The sequence below is a fragment of the Lygodium microphyllum genome, chromosome 3 (assembly GCF_053477565.2).
Source record: "Lygodium microphyllum isolate KBCC chromosome 3, Lygodium_microphyllum_v1.1.10, whole genome shotgun sequence".
Classification (NCBI taxonomy): domain Eukaryota; kingdom Viridiplantae; phylum Streptophyta; class Polypodiopsida; order Schizaeales; family Lygodiaceae; genus Lygodium; species Lygodium microphyllum.
The window spans coordinates 74,296,892-74,321,388 of NC_141137.1; the positions used below are offsets into that span (position 1 = coordinate 74,296,892).

Genomic DNA, 24,497 nt, shown 5'->3' on the forward strand with positions numbered 1-24,497 from the left:
CATCTTTTGCTTGTGAGCCTCAATCTAAGTTGTAGATGGGAACATTAGGAGCAGTGGCACTTAGTCTGTCATGGAGGAGCATGCATTTCTTTTTCAGTTGGATTTAGGAGTGTTCACGCTCCCTAATTATTTTCCAACTCAATGCATTTCTTTTTAGTGGATCTAGATTGTACTCACAGTGGCCAAGATGGAGCAACCAGCATTTATGATGGTGATAGGGTTGCATTCCGTGTGCCTACGATATGTTTCATACAGTACCGTACGTTCGTTTCGTATGGTACCATACGGTTTGCATGCGTTTGAACTGTACCAAAAAAATGTCCATTTAAAATATCCATTGCTGCATTTTTTTGAAATTGCTCTTTTTTTTGCATGTTACACATTCAAACTTCTCTTCTTTTACACTCCTCCCTCTTTCATACTCCTTCCTCTTCTCTTCTCCCTCACCTCAGCCCTTATAAAAGGGCAGTCCCCCTACCCCCATCTCACCATACAAATCAGCCTCCATCTTCATCAATCTCCCTCTCTTGAGCTCGACTCTCAAGCCACTATCTTCTTCAATCACCCTACTCTCCCTCTCCCTTACCCTCTTCCTCTCCATTTCCCTCACCTTCTCTTCCTCCTATCCATGTCCCTCTCCCTCTCCCTCTCCCTCTTCCTCTCCCTCTCCCTATCCCTATCCCTTTCTCATCTTCTCTTCCTCTTCTCTCCCTACCCCTCTCCCTCTCCCTCTCCCTCTCCCTCTCCCTCTCTATCCCTCTCCCAATATCTCACTTTTAAGTTTCATTCATACATATTACACCCTCTCCTTTTCCCAAATCCCTCTTCCTCTCCCTCTCCTCCTTTCTCCTCATTTTTCTCCACAATGCCTAGGCCCCTTCGTGATCTATCTTTAAGTTGCACATTTTATATGTATTTTTTAATGAACGCACAAAACGACTTATTTTATTATTAAAATTTTTGTGTACATTCCATACCGTGCATATTTGTGTACTGAACGTATCGTATTAAACATACAAAACCACCTTGGATGGCAATCTATATTTTCTCTATTATTGTATTCATGATGATTAGTCAGCCATCATGTTTTTTGGCCCACAATAGCAAGTCGGCCAAATTTCACTGATTATGGCTATTTATAGCTGAAATGTCTCCCTAGGATCCAACCTACACACGAGATACAACACAAGCCATATTCACGAATATAAAGGAACTAAACATCACCACCGCCCAACCATAGAGCCAAACAAGCTCACCCTCGAGTCTATGTCACAACTCTATAGAAACAGAATTTGTATCCTTTTTCATTAATTTGTCTATATAATGATTTATTAAATTTGTTTCCTTTGCACTAATTAGATATAAAGAAAAGTGCATTGGAGCTGGCCCCACTGATGAGTGGTCACAGGTTATGGTGGACCCACGCGGTGGGTTAGAGAAAAGATAGTTCAAACTTTCACCTATATGGCCCGATTGGGCGCCTGTGACCAGAACTCACGCATATCAGGGTTAGACTCGCACATAGAAAGGATTGATGCCTTGAAGAGTGGGCTAGATCTGCCAGAACAGATAGTTACAATCAACAAGATGGCATGATCATGAAATGCTTGTACAATGTGCATGTGTGGGCTGAAAGCTTGAAATGCACATTTCTTTACATAGGAAAGTCACATGAAGATTCTGATACCGTTTTTGCGATGTACACGGGAAAAGCTTTCATATGTCACCCATATTGGGGGGTCCCTAAATTTTAGGAGGTCCGTAAATTTTAGGAGCCTCGAATTAGCCTAAAAATGCTAGTCCTAAAAAATAGAGATGTCATTCTAAAAATAGTAAATTCTGTACTCTGACTGTGCTTACTAAATTTGGTTGTTTCTATTCTTGACAGTATTCAGCCCAAAAAGGAAGGCCATAGAGAAGAGACAAGTGTCACTTGTCGCACAAGTTTCCAAGTGTCCCACCACTTGTCACATCTCATGACATGTGGCTGGACACTTGTCTTGTGCTACTCCACTTTCCCCTTTTGTACTAGCTCTTCCCTCTCCTATAAATAAGAGCTCGTTTTTCTTCATTCAGCATCATTTTTCTTTGCTGTAAACTCATATACAGCACCCACAGATAGCCAGAAACTGGCCCCATCCATCCCCATCATCATCCCCCACTTCTCCATTATCAAATTCCTCCATATTCCCTCTTCTATCAATGCTGTTTTACAGGACAGCAAGCCTGTAAATTCATTACAACACCTCCTTCTCGAGCTCTTTCTTCCATTTTAGCAAAAAGAATCAAGCCCTATCCATGTATTGCTGATCAACGATGGAGAAAGGCTGATTTCCCCTCTTTCTTCTCTCATACTGTAAAGAAATCAGTTCTTATCATTGCATAATAGATAATGCATATGTGTTTGTATATCTTTGCATGATCTTGTGAGAGTGAGAATTACTTCTCCTCACTCTCAGGTTGATTGTAACTGAGCTCTTCCCTAAGGGACTTGGGTTGAGCAGAAATACATTCCTTCGGAGGGAGGTTGGTTGCCCATCTTCAACTCTCAATCTTGTCTCCATTACTTTTACATTTTCATGGCTGTAATTTTGTGAGTAATTTTCATTTTCAGCTTTAAGTGTTCATTCTCTTTTATATTAAATCTCGAAAACAAGCGAATATCATAATTGTTAAGCATACTACGTTGTTCGGGGCGTTTACAATCTAGGAGCTAGTAACACTCCAAGTCATGGCCATATCCCAAGGGTTAGCCTCTTACCACCAATCCACACCATCCCAAAGTATGGATGTATCGGCCAACAATCCAAGAGTCCAAAAGTCATGATCATACAATGATGTGGACAATAGGGCCTTGAGTCCTTTAAAAACAGGACTCAGCTACCCTAAACCCAAAGTGTCTTAAGTGTATTCGTACTAAGTCACTTCATGACCACTATGACCAATGTTGCTAGCACCCATCCGTATGCCCAAGGATATAACAAAACCCAAGCACATGCACAGGCAACATCCCAAAGGATATTCTTCTATGAAATCTAATGGATATTCGTTGCTAGTGGCAATTCTCCAAGCTCAAATCAAAGATATGCAATGGCAATTGGCCTAGATACGCACTCCCCATTTTCCATTTGTACACGCAATCATGAGGACGTTGCCTTTTCAATTCCAACATGATCCCTTTAAAGGGGAGAAGAAGGAATGTGACGAGACCAACATCAACTCATAGCTGGCCAAATGGATGGCTTATTTTGATTTGTATCAATTCAATGATGCTCAAGGTATCGAACAGATACAAATCACATTTCAAGGGAAGGTGTATGCTTGGTGGGCAGGGCTACGGGTCCCAAGCTGGAAACATGGATAGATTTTCAATCCGTTTTTCAAAAGCATTTCATAATCGATGAACGGATTAAAAATTTTCATAAATTATTTGAGCTTGACACGAAGAAAGACCCTAGACACACATTCATAGGAATTCAAAGATCTTCACAAAACAAAATCTTTGGATGATCCTCCAACGTTACTCTACATGCATTATCTTTTCAAATTGCCTCAAAGATCTTCACAAAACAAAAGCTTTGGATGATTCTCCGGTGTTACTCTACATGCATTACCTTTTGGGATTGCCATCAAACTACTAGAATGAAGTGCTCCACAATTCATTACATTCACTAGAGGACATCTACAAGTATACCAAATAAATTTATAATACTTTGGCTGCAGGTAGGGACAATCAGTCGATGGATGGATCCCATCGAGCTACTTTATATTATATCCTTGGACATCCAGATGGACACTAGTAGTATTGGTCACGATGATCATGAAGTGACTTACTGAAAATGCACTAAGGGCACTTCGGGTTTAGGGCACCCAAGTCCTATTTATAGGACTCAAGGCTCTATTGTGCACATCATTGTGTGACCAGTACTCTTGGACTCTTGGCCCGTTGGCTAACACATCCGTACACTAGGATGGTGTGGGTTGATGTGGTATAAAACACCAACCCTTCGGATGTGGTCAAGACCTGGAAGCACCCATCTAGATATCCAAGGATATAACAATAGCTATCCTCCACACTTAGCCAGTCATTCATAGGTTCATCCTTTGTAGATTTTAGCACACTTCAATGTACAAGGAATCTTCTCCATCTTCCGATACTGCCTTCCGTCATCATCAGCCTAATCTAGTATCCCCATTAACGCCTTGGGTTACATGCACTCTTTGTACTCAGCATTCTCTTGGAGTTCAATGCAAATTTTCTCCTTCCACTCTCTTCTTTCACTGCCATCTTTCTCTTCCCTTCTCTCTACATGTTTATGTTTCCTCTTTCATTGCGCACTCTCACAAAACTTGGAAGTTAATCACAGCTCCAAGATTTGAATTGCTAGACCATATTGATGAATGTAGAAAGCCTCCAACAACATCCATCACATCATATGAATGTAGTATTTATCTTCCCTTGAATGGCATAGCCAACATCAAGCTGTCATCCCATATATTGATACCCAAGATCTACAAGTTCTACCTAGGTTGAGGCCTTGGATGTTTCATCCATGACTCGATGCCTATGCCTTTGCATTCTTACTAGCATGGAGACACCGATCGAGCTAGTCTAGTGGCTTGTCTCCCGAGAGAGAGTTTGGGCACCATCATCACACCTTGTCTATTATTCTTTCTTACAACCTCCTTTCAAATGCAATATTTGGATTATGGGGTGGAAAATGTCTCTCTCATTCTTGTTGAGACACCTTTTTGGACCTTAGAGGGGGGTGTTGAAATACCAAAGTCAGTAAGTTCATTGTATGCCTATAATTCTATCATTGGGAGACGTGAAATTTTAATATGCTCTAATCTTGCCAATAACATTTGATTAAGTTACTAATCAAATGTGCAAGGTTGTTTAGCACATGTAATGCACATGGCAGTTATTTTATGGTGACAAGCCAAGAACCTCAAATATGCAGTGGGTGTCAAAGACAAAAGTTGTGATAAGGTATGCCAATTAGGCTTTGGGGATCACTTGGTGTCAGTTTTGACCCTAGCACAGTTGTTTAGCCAATAAGTATTAGTGGTGACACTAGAGACTATCATTGATTAATTAATTATTGTCAGTCTAAGTGTCAACAAAGGTTAGGAATCACTCTAGGTTGCAAATGGCCTAGTCAATTTCATTATAAATGGGCACATTTAATTTTGGGTAGGGTCACAAGGGCTGAAATTCATTTTCAGGATGATTTAATTCTAAAATTTAATTAAATGGCTAGATAATGCTGAAAAATGGGTTTAGAAGGCTACCATTTGGCAAAAATGCCCATGCAAACTGAGAAAACGTTTTTGGGGGCTGGGTCTCAGCCATTCAGTTAGTTTACAACCTGGGAAAGAGAGAGAGAGGGAGCTGCTAGTCCATTCTCTGATCAACGAACAGCAATTTATTGCAGAAGATAGCTAGTTGGGGGCCTCAACATGCAGGAGACAATAGGGAGACACCTTCCAAGGGCTAGCAATAGCATTGTTGATCAGGTGCCAGCATTTTGGAGGTGCTTTGCAATAGGTGACTGCATTAAATGCAAGCTAGAGCAAGCAATAGGCAAATTTTAGGAATTTCTCACGAAGAAAATCAGATTTCTCTCTCATCTTAGCTTTCTCTCACCTTCTCCAATAAAATCTCAAAAGATCTCAACATTTCTCAGCCAATCTTAACAAATCTAAGCCAAATTCGATGAACCCTAAATTTCTACAAAAATTAGGGTTTGACAACCACCTTGGGACCCATACTGAAACCAATTTTCCTTCTTGGATAGGGTGATTTAACCTGATTAAGCACTTAATTACAGCAATCAGCAAATTAACATAAACTGAAATGCTCACTTTATCTTCATAAACTTGGACAGTGGACACCCTGTTGGCCCCAAAACCGGCACAGCGGCGCCCCTTTCGGTATTTCTTTAATTTCAATTGCTGATGGATAAATTACAAGCCGAGATTTCACGATCTCCTTGGCTGATTCAAAAGCCCCTTGCTGTTCCAATGATCAGCAAAGCATTCGGGCAAATCGCCCCTTGATTTTCACCCAGTACTTGCTCTAATGGAACCCCAACTGGTCAAATGCTGCCCAAATTCACAATAGATGGGCTGGCATTTGAAATCCTCACAATTCCACGAATTTCCGGTGCTGATTTCAGTGTACAATGCCTTTGACTGATGGCACGGGTCCCAAGGTGGCTGCTAAACCCTAATTACTGCTGTAATTTAGGGTTTACAGCAATAAACTCTCTGCTGTCCACCAAATTTGGCTGTACTTTGCTACCAATGGCTGAGAATTACTAAGAATGCTTGAGCATAGACTAAAGGAGATGAGAGAATGCTATCGAGAGAGAGAGAAAATCAGCTGAAATGTATCTTTTGATTCGTAGCTCTGATGACAAATCTGATGGCACCAACAGCTTCAAAAGGGGGATAAAACACTAGCTCCACTGGCGAGCCCTCCTCTCCTACCGCCGCATCTCTTAAGGCGGAAGAGAAAACCTGCTACCCCCTGTCCTGTCCTGGCACGCGATCAGTTGTCGACGCCTCTCAGAGCCAAATCTGATCACCTCCTCTCCCTCCACCAAGCTCAAAATGGCTGCAATTCAACTTCCACCACACTCCAACAGCCTTCTTCCTAGTTGCATGGGAAAGTTTTGCCAAGTGGCAGCCTTCCTAATGCATTTTCAGCCATTAAATTAATTTTTCAGAATTAATTAATTATGAATATTAATTTCAGCCCTTTTGACCTTGCCCAAAAATAAACATGCCCATTTGTAATGAAATTGGCTAGGCCATTTGCAACTTGGAGTGTTTCCCAACCTCTGTTGACCCTTAGACTAGCATTAATTAATTAATTAATGCTAGTCCCTAGTGTCACCACTGACACTTAATGACCAAACAATTGTCCTAGGGTCCAACTTGGCACCAATTGACCACCAAAACCCAATTGGCATAATGTTGAGAAATCAAATGATGTATGCCTAGAAGAGGCTTTGTATAAGAGAGATGACAAAAGTTGTATGCTCTAAGAAGAGATGTCAAAAATCCCATATGCACAGTGAGGTACAGTGGTACTATCCAAAAAGCTATAAAGGCATGTACTTGACACTCATTTCAATGCAATGACACTATCAATTTGAGTCACTCAAAACTGTCTTTATGAGTCCAAGCTAATCTATCTTGGAAACTAATTCATTTGAGTTACAATCTCTCACTCTGATAATGTATCGTGTGTTTGACTTGCGTCCACCATAGCCAACTAGCTCTAGATCCGTGTTTCTCAACACATAACTTAACACAACTTTTGCCTTTAACACCCACTGCATCCTCGGGGTCCTTGGCCCGTTCCCATGAAGTAACTGCCATGTGTATCACATGTGCTAGACAACCTTGCACATTTGATTAATGACTTAATCAAATGTTACTAGCGAGATTAAAGCATCTCAAAATTTCATGTCCCCGTGACAGATACCAACAAGAATAGGCATTGTACACTGAAATTCGCACTTAAAATTTGTGGAATTGACAAGGATTTCAAATGCCAAGTCATCCAATGTAAATTGGGGAAGCATTTGTTTAATCAATAGTTCCATTTGTGCAATTTCTCGGTGAAAATCAAGGGGTAACTAGCCCAACTTGCTTATTGATTGTATGTACAGCAAGGGGATTTTGGATCAGCAGCAACTCGGGACGATGCATCTCAATCTGAAAATTCACAATGTTAGGAAAAATGCAATGCCTAATCTTGGACAAGGTGGGCAACATGGACAACAAGCTGATAATGTTGGTTTAGATCAAAATGTGGGTCCTTCTAGGCCTTTAGAAGCTAATGATTAGCAAGAGAAAGAGGAATTTGATGACCGGTTTAAAGATCAACTAAGGACAACAACCGAAATGTTTATGCAATTGGCAAATGATCCTCAATTTATGCGATTTTTGAACCCTTAAAGGAGGACAACAAAGGCAAGAAGAGGAAATCATCTTCAAAAGCTTCGAGACAGCAAGACGCACCACCAAAGGAAGAGCCAATACAGCAACATGATGTTCCAAGTGTGGATAGTGAGCACAAGCAAATGGTACTAGTGGGGCAATTGATGCATATCCAAGGCCAACTTGGAAGTGCCAATCCAATGCTTTTTGGATAGCAAGGTATGTATACAATGATGGGCAGCTATAATACTTTGGTAGTGACACTAGTTTCCATGCTATGGTGGGTTAGGGACCGCATATGGGGATATATGACACAACTCCTTATCATATGCAACAAACAATGCGTGGTGTGCAAGGCCCAATGTATCCGAGTATGGTTGGCAATATGCATAACCCTATGTATAGCACTATTGGCATGATGCTGGGACACAAAGTGGAAAGTTTGGCAATGCATAATGCAGCCCAATGTGTTTGGGACTCATGGTATTAACACTAGTCATGCAAATGCTCTGTATAGTATTCGTCATGAGGAAAAATGCAACTAGTAATGCATACAACATATGGGAAAATGTAACTTGGTGTGGCTGGTAGTATGCAAATTCCCATGCACAATCACATTCCAACAGTCCAAAGTATGCAAACAAGAATGTTTCCTAATGATTTTGGTGCTTCTAGCATGTCAAGTCATTGTTACCTGGAACGGGGAACGGGAACGGGAACAGGACCCCCTGGAACGGGGGGAATGTCCAAGGTCAGGGAACGGGGGGAACGGCACATGTCTTAAGTGCCCCAAATATGCCCTGCATGACCCAAATTGCCCCAAAGAATGTCCCTCTAGTTGCCCCAATACCCCTCAATGCTTGAAATTGACCCAAATGTCCCAAAATTGACTCGATTACCCCCATAGCTCCAAATTGCCTTGAATTTCCCCAATTATCCCAATTTCCCTTGAAATTAGACAATATAAATGGATGAATACCTTGGAATTGAGGATAGGCTGAAATTTGATTCTGATTTGCAAGAGTTGATAATGCATCAAATTTGAAATTTGCATGGACTCCTAATTAGCTTGTGGGTTGTCTTGACACTTTGAATCTTCAACCACAGAGAGAGAGAGAGAGAGAGAAAGAGAGATTAGTGTGTGCACATTAGGCAATGGAGATGGGTGAATATGTGGTAGAAGGACTGTGACCCAATCAAAAAGAAAAAATGGGAAAAAACGTCAATTTTCAGTTAACAAGCCTGGAACGGCCGTTCCAAACAGTGAATGGAAAGGGGAACGGCAGGGAACGGCAAGGAACCGGTAGGGAACGGCCTTGGGAACGGCAGGGAACGTTCCCTGGCCGTTTCACCTCCTTGGAGGGTTTGGAACGCGTTAGGCCGTTCCTACAGGCCGGAGCGGCCGTTCCCTTTTTCTATGTGTCAAGTACACATGAGGGGCTAGTCAACTAGATGCAATGTTGCATGTTAGTTAAGTTGAAATTGCAACAATGTGAAAGTATAAAGCATTGCAATGCTTAAGGGGAAGAAAGACCTACAACCTAGTGCAGGTTTTGAGGCAAGTAAAGTTAGAGGTAAAGTTTCCGTATACTTCTTGGTGAAGCTTCAGTATTGTTTCAATAATAGATAATAGATGCAAAGTGGATGGAAGAGGATGACTTAGCAGACTATCCTCAATTGTTGCGACTTTATCGAGATGCCTTTTACTTAGAGCCGTTCGGGCTCAATCAAGTTCAACAGAGCAAGGGTTCGGAGTATTGCCTGATACTCAAGGGAGAGGTAGCACTTTCACTCCACTAGTTGTGGACAGCTCTTGTAGGTAGTGGATCTCGGATATATTCAACATGCATCCAAGGTATTTTGCTCACAGTATGTCTACCATGAGGTCACTACTCAGTGTACTAGTCACTGTGAGATGTATGCAGATGAGTATGAGTTTCACCTGGACATTGAAACTATACTTTTGCATCAACTTATGATCAGTTGAGTATGAGCTTTTGCCTTAGTTTTAAGATCAAATTCTGATCAATTTCAGCTCAATTTTTTATCAGTTTGAGAACTGTTTATGGTCACTTTTGGGATCAATTTTGCATCACTTTTTGCATTGATTGCTGATCAATTTTTGCAATCAGTTTGTGATCACTTTGAGGTCACATTTGCAGTAGTTTGTGATTAATTCTCAGATCAGCAAGTGATCAGTTTATGCTCAGTTTTCAATGGTTTACAGCTGGTTCCATGGACAGCAACATGTTAGTAAATACTATAGATCGTTTCAACCATGGTTTATGCTGAGAATATGCTTTATTGTGGTTCTGAAGTTAAAACAATTGAGAAACATCAATCATGGATACATCCAATGGGTTTCTAGCAATAGTTCTAGGCTAATTCTCAGTATTATCTGATGTTTATGCTAACTGGAAATTTTCAGCAAGGTCTGGTTCTTTTGGCACAATGTAGTGCAATCAAGGACGATTGCAAGGATTTCAAGGAGGAGGTCTATCACGGGGACGTGAAATTTTAAGATGCTTTAATCTTGCCAATAACATTTGATTAAGTTATTAATCAAATGTGCAAGATTGTTTAGCACATGTGATGCACATGGCAATTATTTTATGGTGACAAGCCAAGGACCTCGAGAATGCAGTGGGTGTCAAAGGCAAAAGTTGTGATAAGTTATGCCAATTAGGCTTTGGGGGTCAATTGGTGTCAATTTTGACCCTAGCACAGTTGTTTAGCCAATAAGTGTCAGTGGTGACACTAGAGACTAGCATTGATTACAATTGATTAATTAATTAATGTCAGTCTAAGGGTTAACAGGGACCACTCTAGGTTGCAAATGGTCTAGCCAATTTAATTATGGATGGGCACATTTAATTTTGGGTGGGGTCAGAAGAGGTGAATTTTGGGTAGTGTCAAAAGGACTAAATTTTATTTTTTGGATTATTTAATTATTTAAATTATTTAAATGGCTGGATAATGCTGAAAAATGGGTTTTCAAAGCTGCCATTTGGCAAAAATGCCCATGCAAACTAAGAAAACATTTATGGGGGCTGGGTCTCAGCCATTCAATTAGTTTACAACCTGGGAGAGAGAGAGAGGGAGCTGTTGGTCCATTTTCTGATCAACATGTTAACAGATATGTCAGTTCATGTGTGAGTCTATGCATATAGAGGCTAGGCATATTAATTAGGATATTTTAGGCATTTTTTATGGTCTTCATTTTGGTCATATTTAGCATTTATTGCTGGCCAGCCTAATCATATTGAGGACATATTTTTTTCCTATATATTCAAACTCATCCTCCTCACTCAATCACTCATCTGCCATCACACGTCTGGAAACTCCGTGGAGAGGAGCCAATGCCAATGCGCACGCAGCCAGTGACTCACTATTGTATGCAACTGTCTTGTGTTGGATATATGGATTCCATTTCCCGAGCATACATCTAAGTTCTCATCTATATTGCGTTCTTCAGTGTTCTTTCTTTCCCTTTCACTTTTGTCTTGTGTTTCAGCAGTTTATTACAGCATATGTTCACGTTTCCATTGCTGCTCCACTTCTGACATTGTATCAAACTTCAGGTTCTATGCTATTTATGCCGTGATTTGCTGATTTCATAGTAATAGGAAACAACCATCCCGAGAACCTGGAACGCGGGAACGCCGTCCCGAACGGATAGGCCAAATGGAGACCCTGAAATGGGACAGGGGACGTCCCCTATCCCGTCCCCAAAAGCCATCCCGGCCGTCACCTTGTCACATCTCCAGTCAGGGGACGTTTTTAACAAGGAAGTTTTTTTTTTTGGGTGGTGGAGTCTTTTAGGGGGTGGTTTTTTTGTGGGTTTTTTTGTGGGACTTCTTCCAAGGACTTCCCCTTTTGTAACACATACACATATAAAATCAACATATTTTGTATGAAGTCGAATCAAATTAGCCCACATTACACATAAGTTCTTTGGTAGTATACATTCACCCACGCACACAATAACATGGGACTGGTTTTGGGGACGGGGACGGGGATAGGGACAGGAATAATGAATTGCCATCCCCTGTTACCATGAGAGGAGGCTCTAACATGGGGATGGGACTGGGACGGGAAGCTACAAAATAGGCATCCCCTATTACTATGCCCACACATCCATCCACCACATCACATGCATACATTTTCAAATGCTATTTATGTATGTCGTTCCTTTCCACGTCCCACCCCCCATCCCCGTTCCTTGCTTTTAGCCATCCCCCGTCCTCGACCCCGTCCCCGTCTCTGTTCCCGTTCCATGTCACTATGGCTGATTTCAGGACTGATTATCTCTCTTGCTGATCAGGCGACAGCCGCTGTCCACCATTCAGCCTATGACCTGTCCTACATCCCCAACTGCCTACGTTTTTGCCCAAAAGGCTACGTTTACAGCTGGTGACACCTTTCAGCCTGCAGGCAACATTATTGCTGCATTAAATTTCTGCTCAGCCTGCGTTTTTACATCTGCTGTCATCGTTTTGCGACAGCATCTTCTGACATCAATCAATTGCCGAAAATGGAAAACAACAAACAAACAATGCCAGATGTCAGAAGATGCTGTCGCCCAGCAAGTGGCAGGCATTAAATGCTGAAATCGCTGTAAGAAAGTACTCAGAAAATTAAAAAACGATGACAGCAAATGTAAAAACACAGGCTGAGCAAAAACTTAATGCAGTAATAATGTCGCCTCTAAATCCTCTACCAATGGCTCCTCCCTGCACATCCACTTATGATAAGTTACATGGACTTGATTATCTTACATGGAGTGCTATGATGAAGGCTGATCACATAAAATACTGCATGTGATCAGCCTCTAAAAATCCTCTACCAATGGCTCCTCCCTGCACATCCACTGATGATAAGTTACATGGACTTGATTATCTTACATGGAGTGCTATGATGAAGGCTTGATTTATATAAAAGTGGTTATGGTACGTGGTTTGCATAGCTATTGAACATCCTCGATGGCCTTCTCCTGTTCCACCTGATTTTAATGAAGACAACCATGAGGAAGCACCGCTTGCATGGGATTCGGACGATGCACGTGCTTACTCAGCCTTGCTTCAGTGTATTTCCAAAGATGTCCTACGAGCAGTTACCTCCTACATGACCTCTTATGAAGTATGGACGAAGTTGCAGGTGATGTGCGTGGCACCTTCCACCATGAGGGTGGTCACTCTTTATGGACAGCTCCAGCACATTACGTTTGAGGCCAAAGATACTATTCAATCTTTTCTACTTCGTGTGACCCTGATCCAAGACTAGCTTCGGCAAATGCAGTCGTATTGGCCTCCTACTCTCCAAACTCCCTCCAATGTTTGATGGAGTGGTGAATACTCTGAGGGCGTAGACATCATCGACTCCTGTCAGTTTTGCACATATGACCTCCATGCGACTTGAGCATGAGGTATCATTGCAATTAGAAGGGAGACTTTCGTCTGGTTCTAGTGAGGCTCTTGCAACTTCAAAGAGGGGTTCGAAGAACAAGAGGTTGAAGACCCAGTGTTACCATTGTGGGAAGAAAGATCATTTATGGAAGGACTGCAAAGAGTTAGCAGCTTCCAAGAAGAAAAAGGAGAAGCAAACGAAGTGAGATGTGGACTCCTCTGATAAGTCATCATCTGTCTCAAACTATAATCCTACGGCCAAGGAGAAGTCCATGGTGCGGAAAGGCTCAGCTTCTTCAGATCGCAAGAAGGGCTTGATGGCCCCTTCCTCAACTGCTTTCTAGTGGTGGTGATGATAGCATCCCTCACGACTCTCCAATGCCAAAGAGGAAGTGTGAGAGGGTGGTGAGATGGGGCAGTTGCGCCTCATCTATACATCTATACAAATGCCTAGAATCTAGAGAGGGACTTCCCTAATGCATTGATTAAAGTCTGGCAGGTTCAAATCATGGAGCTAGGATTAACATCCAGGTGCATGATGGGCTGTTTATTTGACAAAGAGCGGGATTGGTTCCTAGTCATGAGCTCACGTGAGGGGACACTTTGGCGGTCTTGGCAAAGCCAGGGAATCCATTGTCACATATGTTCCAGAGGCATTTTTGACAAGATGTTCATGTATACTACTGCGAGACATTGGGACAAACACAGAGATATGCTATGATCTTCTCTGTTTTCAGGAGTTGGTACGATCAACCTCGACATCAGGTTATCTTCAAGGCACCTTCGTGGTGGCTTGATCACTGCTTGGGTATCCATGGTTCTGCTTGTGGTTCTATGTTGTCTAGTTTATGATTCATTATCATTGTACCATTGTATCGTATCAGATCACCCACGATCTGAGGGAGGGTGTTAGTAGATATGTCAGTTAATGTGTGAGTCTGTGCATGCAGAGGCTGAGCACATTATTTAGGATATTTTAGGCATTTTTTATGGTCTTCATTTTGGTCATATTTAGCATTTATTACTCGTCGACCTAATCATATTGAGGATATATTTTTGTTCTATATATTCAGGCTCCTCCTCCTCACTCAATCACTCATCTGCCATCACACGTGTGGAGACTCCGTGGAGAGAGGAGCCAATACCAATGCCCACACAGCCAATAACTCACTATTATATGCGACTATCTTGTGTTGGATATATGGATTCCATTTCCCGAGCATACATCTGAGTTCTCATCTATATTGTGTTCTTTAGTGTTCTTTCTTTCCCTTTCTCTTTTGTCTTGTGTTTCAGCAGTTTATTACAACATATGTTCACGCTTCCATTGCTCCTCCGCTTTTGACACAATGATAAGCAATTTGTTGTGGAAGACAACCATATGGGGGACAATAGGGAGCCACCTTCCAGGGGCTAGCAATAGCATTGCTAATCAGGTGACAGCATTTTGAGGTGCTTGGTAGTAGTAGGTGACTGCATTAAACAGGCTGGAGCAGGCAATAGGCAGATTTTTGGATTTTCTTGCGAAGAAAATCAGATTTCTTTCTCATCTTAGCTTTCTCTCACCTTCTCCAATAAAATCTCAAAAGATCTCAGCATTTCTCAACTAATCTCAACAAATCTAAGCCAAATTCAGTGGACAACAAGAGGATTTCTACTATAAACCCTAAATTTCTACAAAAATTAGGGTTTGACAACCACCTTGGGACCCGTGCCAATAGGAATAGGCATCATACACTGAAATTAGCACCTAAAATTCGTGGAATTGATAGGGATTTCAAATGCCCAAGTCATCCAATGTAAATTGGGACAGCATTTGGCTAGTTAGTAGTTCCATTTGTAGAATTCCTGGGTGAAGATCAAGGGGCAATTGGCCCAACTTGCTTGTTGATTGTATGTACAACAAGGTCAGCAAAGGAGATTGTGGAATCTCAACTTGTACACTATCCATTAGCAATTAAAGATAAAGAAATACCGAAAGGGCCGCCAGTTTTAGGGCCAACCAGGTGTCTATTGTCCAAGATTGTTAAGGTAATGCATGCGTTACAATTTATGCTCAATTATTAATTGCTATAATTAAGTGCTTGCACAAGTTTTACCACCCTATCTGAGGAGGAAGGCTGGTTTCAAATTCCTATTTTGGTTTCCATTTACAACCCCAAAACATCTTTATTTGTATCATTTATTAGTATTTGAGCACCACCTGAGACAATTGGAGCACCACTCTAGACACTTCAATGACTCATATGCCTATAAATAGGGCATGGGCATTCATCCCTCTTCATTCCACTGTTACTCTCTCATTCATTCCTTCATTGTTTCCCCGTCATACTTTCAGCCTTAGCCCTCTACCATTGCTATCCAGACCCCTACCTGTTGAGAAATGACAAATGATGTATGCTCTAAGAAGAGATGTCATGAATCCCATAAGCACAGTGGTGCAGAATGCTACCTACCCAGCTACTATAAAGCATTGTACTTGACTATCACTTTCATATGGAATGAATACAATATCATGATGCTTTCCTCTTTCAATTAGTGTCATTGTCATTGTAAGTCCATTACACAAGATTGTCTTTATGAGTCCAAGCTTCCATCTTGGAGCCTAATTCACTTGTGTAACAGTTGTCTACATTATCTATGTCAACATGAATCTTGACTTCATCTTTCATCCTCTTTAGCTCCTGCCATGCTCTAGATCCGCACTTTTCACATGGTATCAAAGCCCAGCTAAGCATGGCTTAGCTCCTCTCCATCTCTGCTCAGCTCAATTTGAGTATTGGATCCCATCTCCAACTTCATTTGCATTCCTACCTTCAATGAAACTTCCATGGCAGTCATAGCCAGCAGCACCCTATCAGCTTGAAGCTTTCATCTCTCTATCCACATGCCAAATCTCTCTGAACTTCCTTCTGGAGAAGTGTTTCTCTGCATCCAGAGCTCCTCCCTCGCACCTCAATCATTGACATTGGGCAACAATAGCTTCAGCATTGCCTCTTTTCAGAGTCATTGCCATAACTGTGTTTGTGGACAACAGCACCTACCTGACTTGGAGGAGTTGGATCTCCACATACAGGCCATATCTCTCCAAGCTCTTTTCTGGGAAAACATTCCTGAACTCTCTGTGCTCCTGCTTGGCACATTACAGGCCTCCCAGTTGCTTAGCATTGCATGTTTCCTGTCATGCTGTCAAAATTGCGCCTAAACGTGGTCATACAGTTGTCGTCGTCAGCTTGCTGCGTGATTTATCTTGCAGCTAGAAGGCAATTGGAGCTCCATATCCAAGCTTACTCCCCACCAAGTATCACTTCGAATCATCGACTGTATGAGCTGCAGCATACAAAAGTTCAGTCATCTGTCAAAAACCCTAGAATATGGCAGCCATACCTACTCAATTTCAAGCTCATATTTCACTTTACTTTTTCACTCCTCTGAGCTCAACCAGGTCTCTGCCCACTGACCTGTTGTACCACTCAAGTACTCAGCTTTGGAAGAAGATTTGGAAGACCATCAAGCAACACTCAACTCATCAAGCAAAAAAAAGATTCAAGCTCAAGACCAGACATAGTATCTCTTGATACTACAGAGTGTCTTTGCACTACCTTGCACTTGTGTCTCTTGATACATTGAAATACAACTCTTTTGCTGGTTAATTAAAGCTTATCAACATGGCAGAGCTTGAGCAAATAGCAAAGTTCAATGGAGAAAGTTTCCATGCCTGGAAGAAAAAGACCATGTACTACCTCATGAGAAAAGACCTCTAGAATCTCTTTGAAGATGATGAAGGTGATGCAAATGACCGGAAAGAAGATTCAGAAAGCGGGATCCTTGCAGTAGCTCCATCAAAAACCAAAGAATGGAAGAAGATGAATAGCAAGGCACTAGGTATCATTGCCTGGGGACTAAGTGATAATGTGCTACATCATATCTCTAGCATTAGAGATGCTAGAATTGCTAGGGAGAAACTTGACAGGATGTTTAGTATCCAAGCAAAGAATTCAAAGGTAAAATTACTCATGTAGTTTTATAAACTAGATATAAAAGATAGTGCTTCCATAACCATACACATTAACAAGTTCAAGAGCCTAAAAACCTAGCTTGCAACTCTTGAGAAGAATATTGATGAAGATGAAGCAATAGCCGTACTGCTTGCAAGTGTAAATAAGGATCCATATGAGAATCTTGATTCCACCCTAAGTAATGTTTCAAGCCTCTCACTTAAAGATATCAACACCGACAACAAAGATCCAATGACATGTCATTATTGTGGTAAGACTGGCCATATAGCTAGTGAAAGAGCACAACAAATGCAAAATGGTAACCACCAAAATCAATTTATGAATGCAAGAGAAGAAGAATAAGAAAAACAATATGCTTCCGCTACCATCAACAACTCTGACAGATTGTTCTAAAGAATTTTCATTGCATCTTTCATATGTTTTTCCCATAATGGATCTCTATGTTTCCCTTAGTGGATTTGCTTTACAAAAACCCCTGCCAAAGATGTAAAGTTTCAAGCTTTAACTTGACTAGGCTGCCTATGAGCTAGTCTCCTGGGCCATGTCACCACATAGAGGAGGCAAAAGCCAACAAGTGTAGGAACTCATCATTTGAGGGGGGGTGTTGAGAAATGGCAAATGATGTATGCTCTAGGAAGAGATGTCCTGAATCCCATAAGCACAGTGGTGCAGAATGCTACCTACCCAGCTACTATAAAGCATTGTACTTGACTATCACTTTCATATGGAATGAATACAATATCATGATGCTTTCCTCTTTCAGTTAGTGTCATTGTCATTGTCTGTCCATTACACACGATTGTCTTTATGAGTCCAAGCTCCATCTTGGAACCTAATTTACTTGTGTAACAGTTGTCTACATTGTCTATGTCAACATGAATCTTGTCTTCATCTTCCATCCTCCATAGCTCCTGCCATGCTCTAGATCCACGCTTTTCACACTACCATGGCTAATATCTCAGATCATGGTGCTACTAGCAAGTGTCCAGCTCCAAGCAATCCATCTTCTCAGCCCAAATTGCTGCATTTGCTGCTGGCGACCCCTCTACAGCCTATCATTTATTAGTGTCCAAGAGCAACCTGAGAGAGTTGGGGCACCACCCTAGACAATTGAGTGACTCATGTTCCTATAAATATGGTATGGGCATTCATCCATCTTCACTCCACAGTCACTCTCTCATTCCTTCGCTCATCGTTCCCCCATCACACCTTCAGCCTCAGCCCTCTAACACTGCTGTCCACAACCCTATCCTAGCAGATATCTCAGTTCATGGTGCCACTAGCTAGTGTCCAACTCCAAGCAATCAGTCTTCTCAGCCCAAATTGTGTCTCCACAGATTACTAGTAGTCACCATCATCCTTTGGGCCTCCAAACAGTTGTGTTTGCTGCATACAGCTCCTCCTCAATCTGTTCGTGCAGTTTCAACAGTCCTAGGCTTCTGCAGGCAGACAAGAGGCTGTGTTTTGCGCTCCCTACTATCACCATCATCTTCTTGATCACATTCACCTTGCTGTCCACTATTCCCAAGCTGCTACTGCCTCGATCAGCCTGATCCAGACACACAGATCTGCGTTTGCATCTGCTGGTTACATTTGAAGGCTGCTTGCAGCATTCAAGAATCCATACAAAATATGACACTCTCCAACTCATCTCTTTGCCCCGATCCTCCAAAGACACAGGAATTTGAGGTTTTGTATTCACTCTACATAATGTGTTCACTACATTGAGCATCGTATTCATTCATCATTCTTTTGAAAGGGGGACCGCATGATAAGAAGTGACGGTAGCAATGCCTCCCAAAACTTCTTCTTGTACTGCTCAAGATTCTTGCATTACGATGCATCCAACTTATGCCAAGCAATCTTGACATATACTTAAAAGGTACTCCTCAACCAAGATGAAGCAAACAATTGCTTAAACTAAAACCATGTTGACAGTGCTCTACCTTGCATCAAGAGTGATGACCATGCCTACAATGCAATCCCCTTCAAGAAAGTGGCTACCTTTTGGATCTTCGATGACTTGGTGAAGTTCCCTCCTAAATTTAGGCCACATCAACCTACTAATGAAAGTCAAAGCTTTCAGTCTATCTCACAACTAAACACTTCAAACTCCACCCCTTTGCCACCCTCATCGTAATCTTTTGCTTTGCCCTTTGCTACTAAATTGCAATACACTAGTGGCTGAAAAAAGGGTACATTTGCTACACTTCCCTCACGGCCAACACTATCGGGAGCATAGCCAAGCCTAGAGCCAGGTTCATATAATCCCCTTGATTTATATATTTTGTGTGTCATAAACACCCTTCTTTGTTACTGCAGGTGTACAAGATCTAGATCTAAATCACCATGGAGACCATGACTCATGTGAGTATGTTAACATCCATAGAGAAGGCTCTTGAGCAAACACACATCTACATGTATACCTAATACAATACCTTCAGTTTCATATGAGCATGTTGTTAGTGTTCATCAATCACAATTTCCTCCCATCCCTCCCTCCTCTATTCATAAATTATATTGACTTTCTTTTGCTTTTAATATCTTAGGCTTATCTACATTTGCATTAACCAGAATAGGTTTAGAACCTTTTGTTTCCGTTTCTAGTACATTTTCTTTTAGTTCCACATGCTAGTTACCTACAGGTGAAAGCTATTATGCACCTTGGTACATCATTATCGAGAATGTCACCCATACACACAGTACTCCTCCTAGACATGCATCTCCAACCATTTCAACACATGGATATCCATCCTCTACTTATGGTGTGCCTCTGCACATTCCCTTGACCACTCAAGCACAAGGATATCCATCCTTTGCTTATGGTGCACCTTCACAAACTCCATGGACCAGTCCAATACAGGGATTTCCATCCTCTACCTTTAGTGTGCCTATCCATCCTCCTTGGGCTACTCATACAATTACCATGCCTATGTCTAGTCAACCCACACACACACATGGATTCACTATGCACACGTCTCAAATGCATGGTGGGCACTTTGGGGTCAATCCCCGGTATACTTTGGTCTCCCACCCTACTCATCACTCAACGCTAACACTCCAGTTGCTATGGTCAAGAATGCCTTTATGGATAAGACTTCTTTTAATGAGTCAAATTCCACAACTTGGTCTAATCTTATACAACACGTGCTTAAGTCTCGTAGTCTTTGGGACTTGGTAGTCGATCTCTAGGCTATGCCTACCCCATCCTAATCATTTATGTCAATGGAGGGCTTGCAATGCTATAGCAAATATTGAGTTGATGCAAGGGCTACTTTTTAAGTTTCACTCCCAATTACAGCACCCCCCCCTCGCATCCTATCATTGAAGTCATCTCATTGACCGCTATGCAATGAGAGATCAAACTCCATGTACAATCTCAATCATAAGCTATAGCAGTCTTCCATTAAGAAAAATGATGATTTTCTATTAAGGAAGGGGATAATCGGAGATGACTAAGTATAGGAGGTTACTTGCCAGGTTCACCACCACCCTCTCACTAAAGTCAAATGACAATCCAGTGACATTATTTTTTAAAAAGTTCTCTCCTAAATACTTCCACTTAATGCAACAACTCATTTCATTACCCTGCCTACAACTCCTAAATACCAAGGCCCAAGGTCTAACACCAAATCATCATTTATAGTAGGCCACAACTACATCCATGGGCAGTACTTCTCCTAGACAATGGAGAGAGGATTCTCCAACCGTTGCACCTCCTACTCTCACTCCTTGTGATACCTAGCCAACCTCAATGGCACACCATTGGATGTGTGGCATATGGACAGCCCCCTCTGCCCCCATCTTTCAAGACTCCTAAAGGTTTAGGTGATTAGTCTACCACACTTGCACCCTTAGATTTCTTACCACATACACTCCTAGCCACTATTCCAAGGTCTCCTGATGCAACCCCCACTTAGATCTACTTCTTTACCTTGCCACAAGTTTCATTGTCATACCTACCAAGGGAAGTGCGAGATGGTGGCCACACCCCTAGACTAGCACTTTCTAGGTCCCATAGAGTACACTAGGCTAGTCTAGCATTACCTAGTACTCTTCATTAGGCTGACGTGTCCTTTAGGCTACTTAGCTATAGGATTTCTCATTTGTCTTCCTCTACATACACACCCCTTTACTTTGTTGCTCATTCTTTTTAATTTTAGCTTTGCATTACTTTTTATTGTTTAGTACTAAAGCATCTCAATGAAGCACTAGTATGCAAGTTTTGGTCCTTTCTACTACGTACATAGTGGGTTTTGGATTCCAGTTCAAGACTAATACACGGGTTTATACCAATCCCTCCTTCACTAAAGACATGGATTGTTAACCCTTCTTCTCTTGATGCTACCACAACAACAACTTCTCCTAAACTCTTCCAACTAGGGTGCTTCCTCATCCTTCTTCATGGTTCTCGGCACCACACCTCCTCCAACATCAACATCTATGGTGAGAGGGGGTTTCTACCCTTCATTCCATACCTACAAGTTTCAGCATTGTCTTCTTTTCCTCAACATCAGTATCTTTTGAATGTGTACTTACCCTTTGTATTGCATGACCATTGTCATCTTTGTAAAAGGGTGCTTGGGCAAGTAAACAATTTCTCCACAAGGGACATCGTTCAATTTGTGAGCAACTACTCCTTTTTCCCATTGGGCACAGATTCATCCAAGAAAGATTCACATTTCGCTTCTCCAAGAGTGTACAAGTATGCCTTTGCACTTGCCTGGGTTAGTCTGCTGCCATAAGCTATCAAGTAATTAGGTAGGTACTTGAAGGATGGAAAGTTGAACCTTATTATGCTAGTTTTGAGTGGGTGTTTGAAGCCTTTCTCAAGACTGGCTCTCAATCTCCAACAAAGCATGCTTAAATGTACATAAGCCTAAGTTGACTGCACCATCAGTCAATGAAAGAGGAAGACCACTAGTAGGGGGACATGTAAGCCTATAGAGGCAATCTATGTCCACAAAAGTTTAAGGGTGAGTGACTGAGCATATTTATTTGTTGGTCAGTCAATCAAACAAGAAAGTAAAGAATCTGTACGTGAGAACTAGAATAGCTTGGCAAAATGTCTACATACTATACGATATACTTCCCAAGTATTCCAGGTTTTGAACTGTGATGGAGTTCCTTAGCAAGCAAAAAGTCAAGCTTTTATATGGCTATCTATATATGAGAAAGTGAATCAAACAAGAAAGTAGAGAATCTGTATATGAGAATAGTAGAATAGCTCGGCAAAATGTCTACATACTATATGATATACTTCCCAAGTATTCCAGGTTTTGAACTGTGATGGAGTTTTTAGAAAACAAAGAGTCAAGCTTTTATATGGCAATCTTTAGCTTCTACTTTGTTCATGTCACAATGGAGACATCCACCTCTATTCTTATAACATTTTGGTTCACAGTGACATGGACTCACAAAGGTATGCAGCACACTTTACACAATTCAGTCTATTTTAAACAAGATTAAAAACACTATGAATGCTACAGTAGTACCTGACAAATCGTTTGTTTCGCCCATCCATCTTTTGAAACTTGCTGTCAAACAACATATTTCAGAGATACGTCTTGCTGAAAGCCAGGGTCTCTCACTTGGTTCTGAAGTGCAAGCTCTGCTTCAAATTTGGCACCTCATGCCAAAACTGCAGTACCATATAGATAGAGGAACAGCACAATTTAACTCCTTTGACTGGAACCTGTTAACCAGAAATAAGAAAATGTTCAAATTAAAGGAAAAAGCATCCATCTGGCTTTAGAACTTGCCATCTCACAATGCAAAATGCATAACTGTGGTTGTATCCATAAAACTGAGACACAGGATCCAGTTAATTTCTTCGACAGTATGCGCATGCACCACCGCAGGTAACTAGAAAGAATGAGAAAGAAGGAACGGCTTGTGTTTACTTGAGCGATGCAGAAGTTTTGCAGCCTTCATGTTCTCATGGTTACAAAAGCGGCAACAGGCGGAAAAACAAGGTTACTGATTCTCTGGACTTCGGAGAAGATTTTCAATGATAGACCAGGCAAGGCCAGATTCGATGGCAAAGCATCCTGAGGGAGGCCTCCATTGATGCTCGAGGCTCTAGACTGCAGCATGATCCATTCTCATATTCTCTCTCTCTCTCTCTCACTCTCTCTCTCTCTCTCTCTCTCTCTCGTGTGCTGGCTTACGATGACGGGCGCAAAATTTGACACAATCCGCGCTTTCGCGGGAGCTGATCCATCTTGTAATTCCGCGATCGGCTGACCGCAGTGAGATTGTTTGACTCTGTTGACCGATAGTTTTCACGTTTACGCCACCCGTGAAGTCTGGTCACTAAAACTAGAGACAAATAAGTTAAAAACAATGTCACTTATTGACTGCCGTAAGACATTTGTTTCGCATGGATGCATTGCCTTAGGGCATGGCAGGATGTACTCTCTCGCTTAAATCTCCAAGGGGATGAGCAAGAGACGTTAACATGATGGCAATTATATCTGCAATGTTGAGGAGATCGTAAGACATTTGTTTTGGATGGATGCATTGCCTTCATGGCATGGCAGGATGTACTCTTTCACTTACATCGCCAAGGGGATGAGCAAAAGAGATTAGCATTACGTATGGTGGGTAGTAAAAGGATCAATAACAATTATAAGAAAATCAATCATCAAGCCATGAGAGTTGTCACCTTGCAAGAAATTGAGAAGCAAGATTGAACCTCGTCTTTGAGCAAGTCACAATTAAAGTTAAATGGGAGGAGACAACATACAAGTCTAGATGGTTTTGGGGTATAACTTGTAAGGTGGGAAAACTTAGGGGGAGTGACTTGGCCAAAGTTCCTAAAATTTTGGCCTAACCTTATCCTTTCCCTAAACTTTTTGTAATTACGACTTTCTATAAATAGAAAGTCAATCTTTTTCACATCTAAATAACATGTCATGTAAGTTGCAAGGTTTCAAAAACTTCTACTCGGTCTTTAATATTATGTTACCTTTAAAGCTTGAAACAAGTTCACATTTACATAACAAGGCCAATTCTATACAATAGTAGGTTCTAACTAATTTGTGGCAAGTTGAAAGGTATGCCAAATTACCTCTTGTGGAGACTTGCCATGCCAATTTCTCATTCCTACCATGGG

The 24,497-nt window shown here is 41.5% G+C and overlaps 1 protein-coding gene across 1 annotated transcript in view; it reads right to left on the reverse strand.

The window, feature by feature from the left end:
• Positions 1–23,681, reverse strand: part of LOC148038508 (protein CNGC15b-like) — a 74,870-nt gene extending 51,189 nt beyond the window's left edge. Inside the window, exons 1-2 of the mRNA XM_087672855.1 lie at positions 23,284–23,681; positions 22,876–23,075 (exon numbers count right to left, since the gene is read on the reverse strand). Of these exons, the coding sequence (XP_087528981.1) occupies positions 22,876–22,931 (56 nt within the window). The 5' untranslated portion in view covers positions 22,932–23,075; positions 23,284–23,681. The remainder of the gene's footprint in view (positions 1–22,875; positions 23,076–23,283) is intronic.
• Between the last annotated feature and the right edge of the window lie 816 nt (positions 23,682–24,497).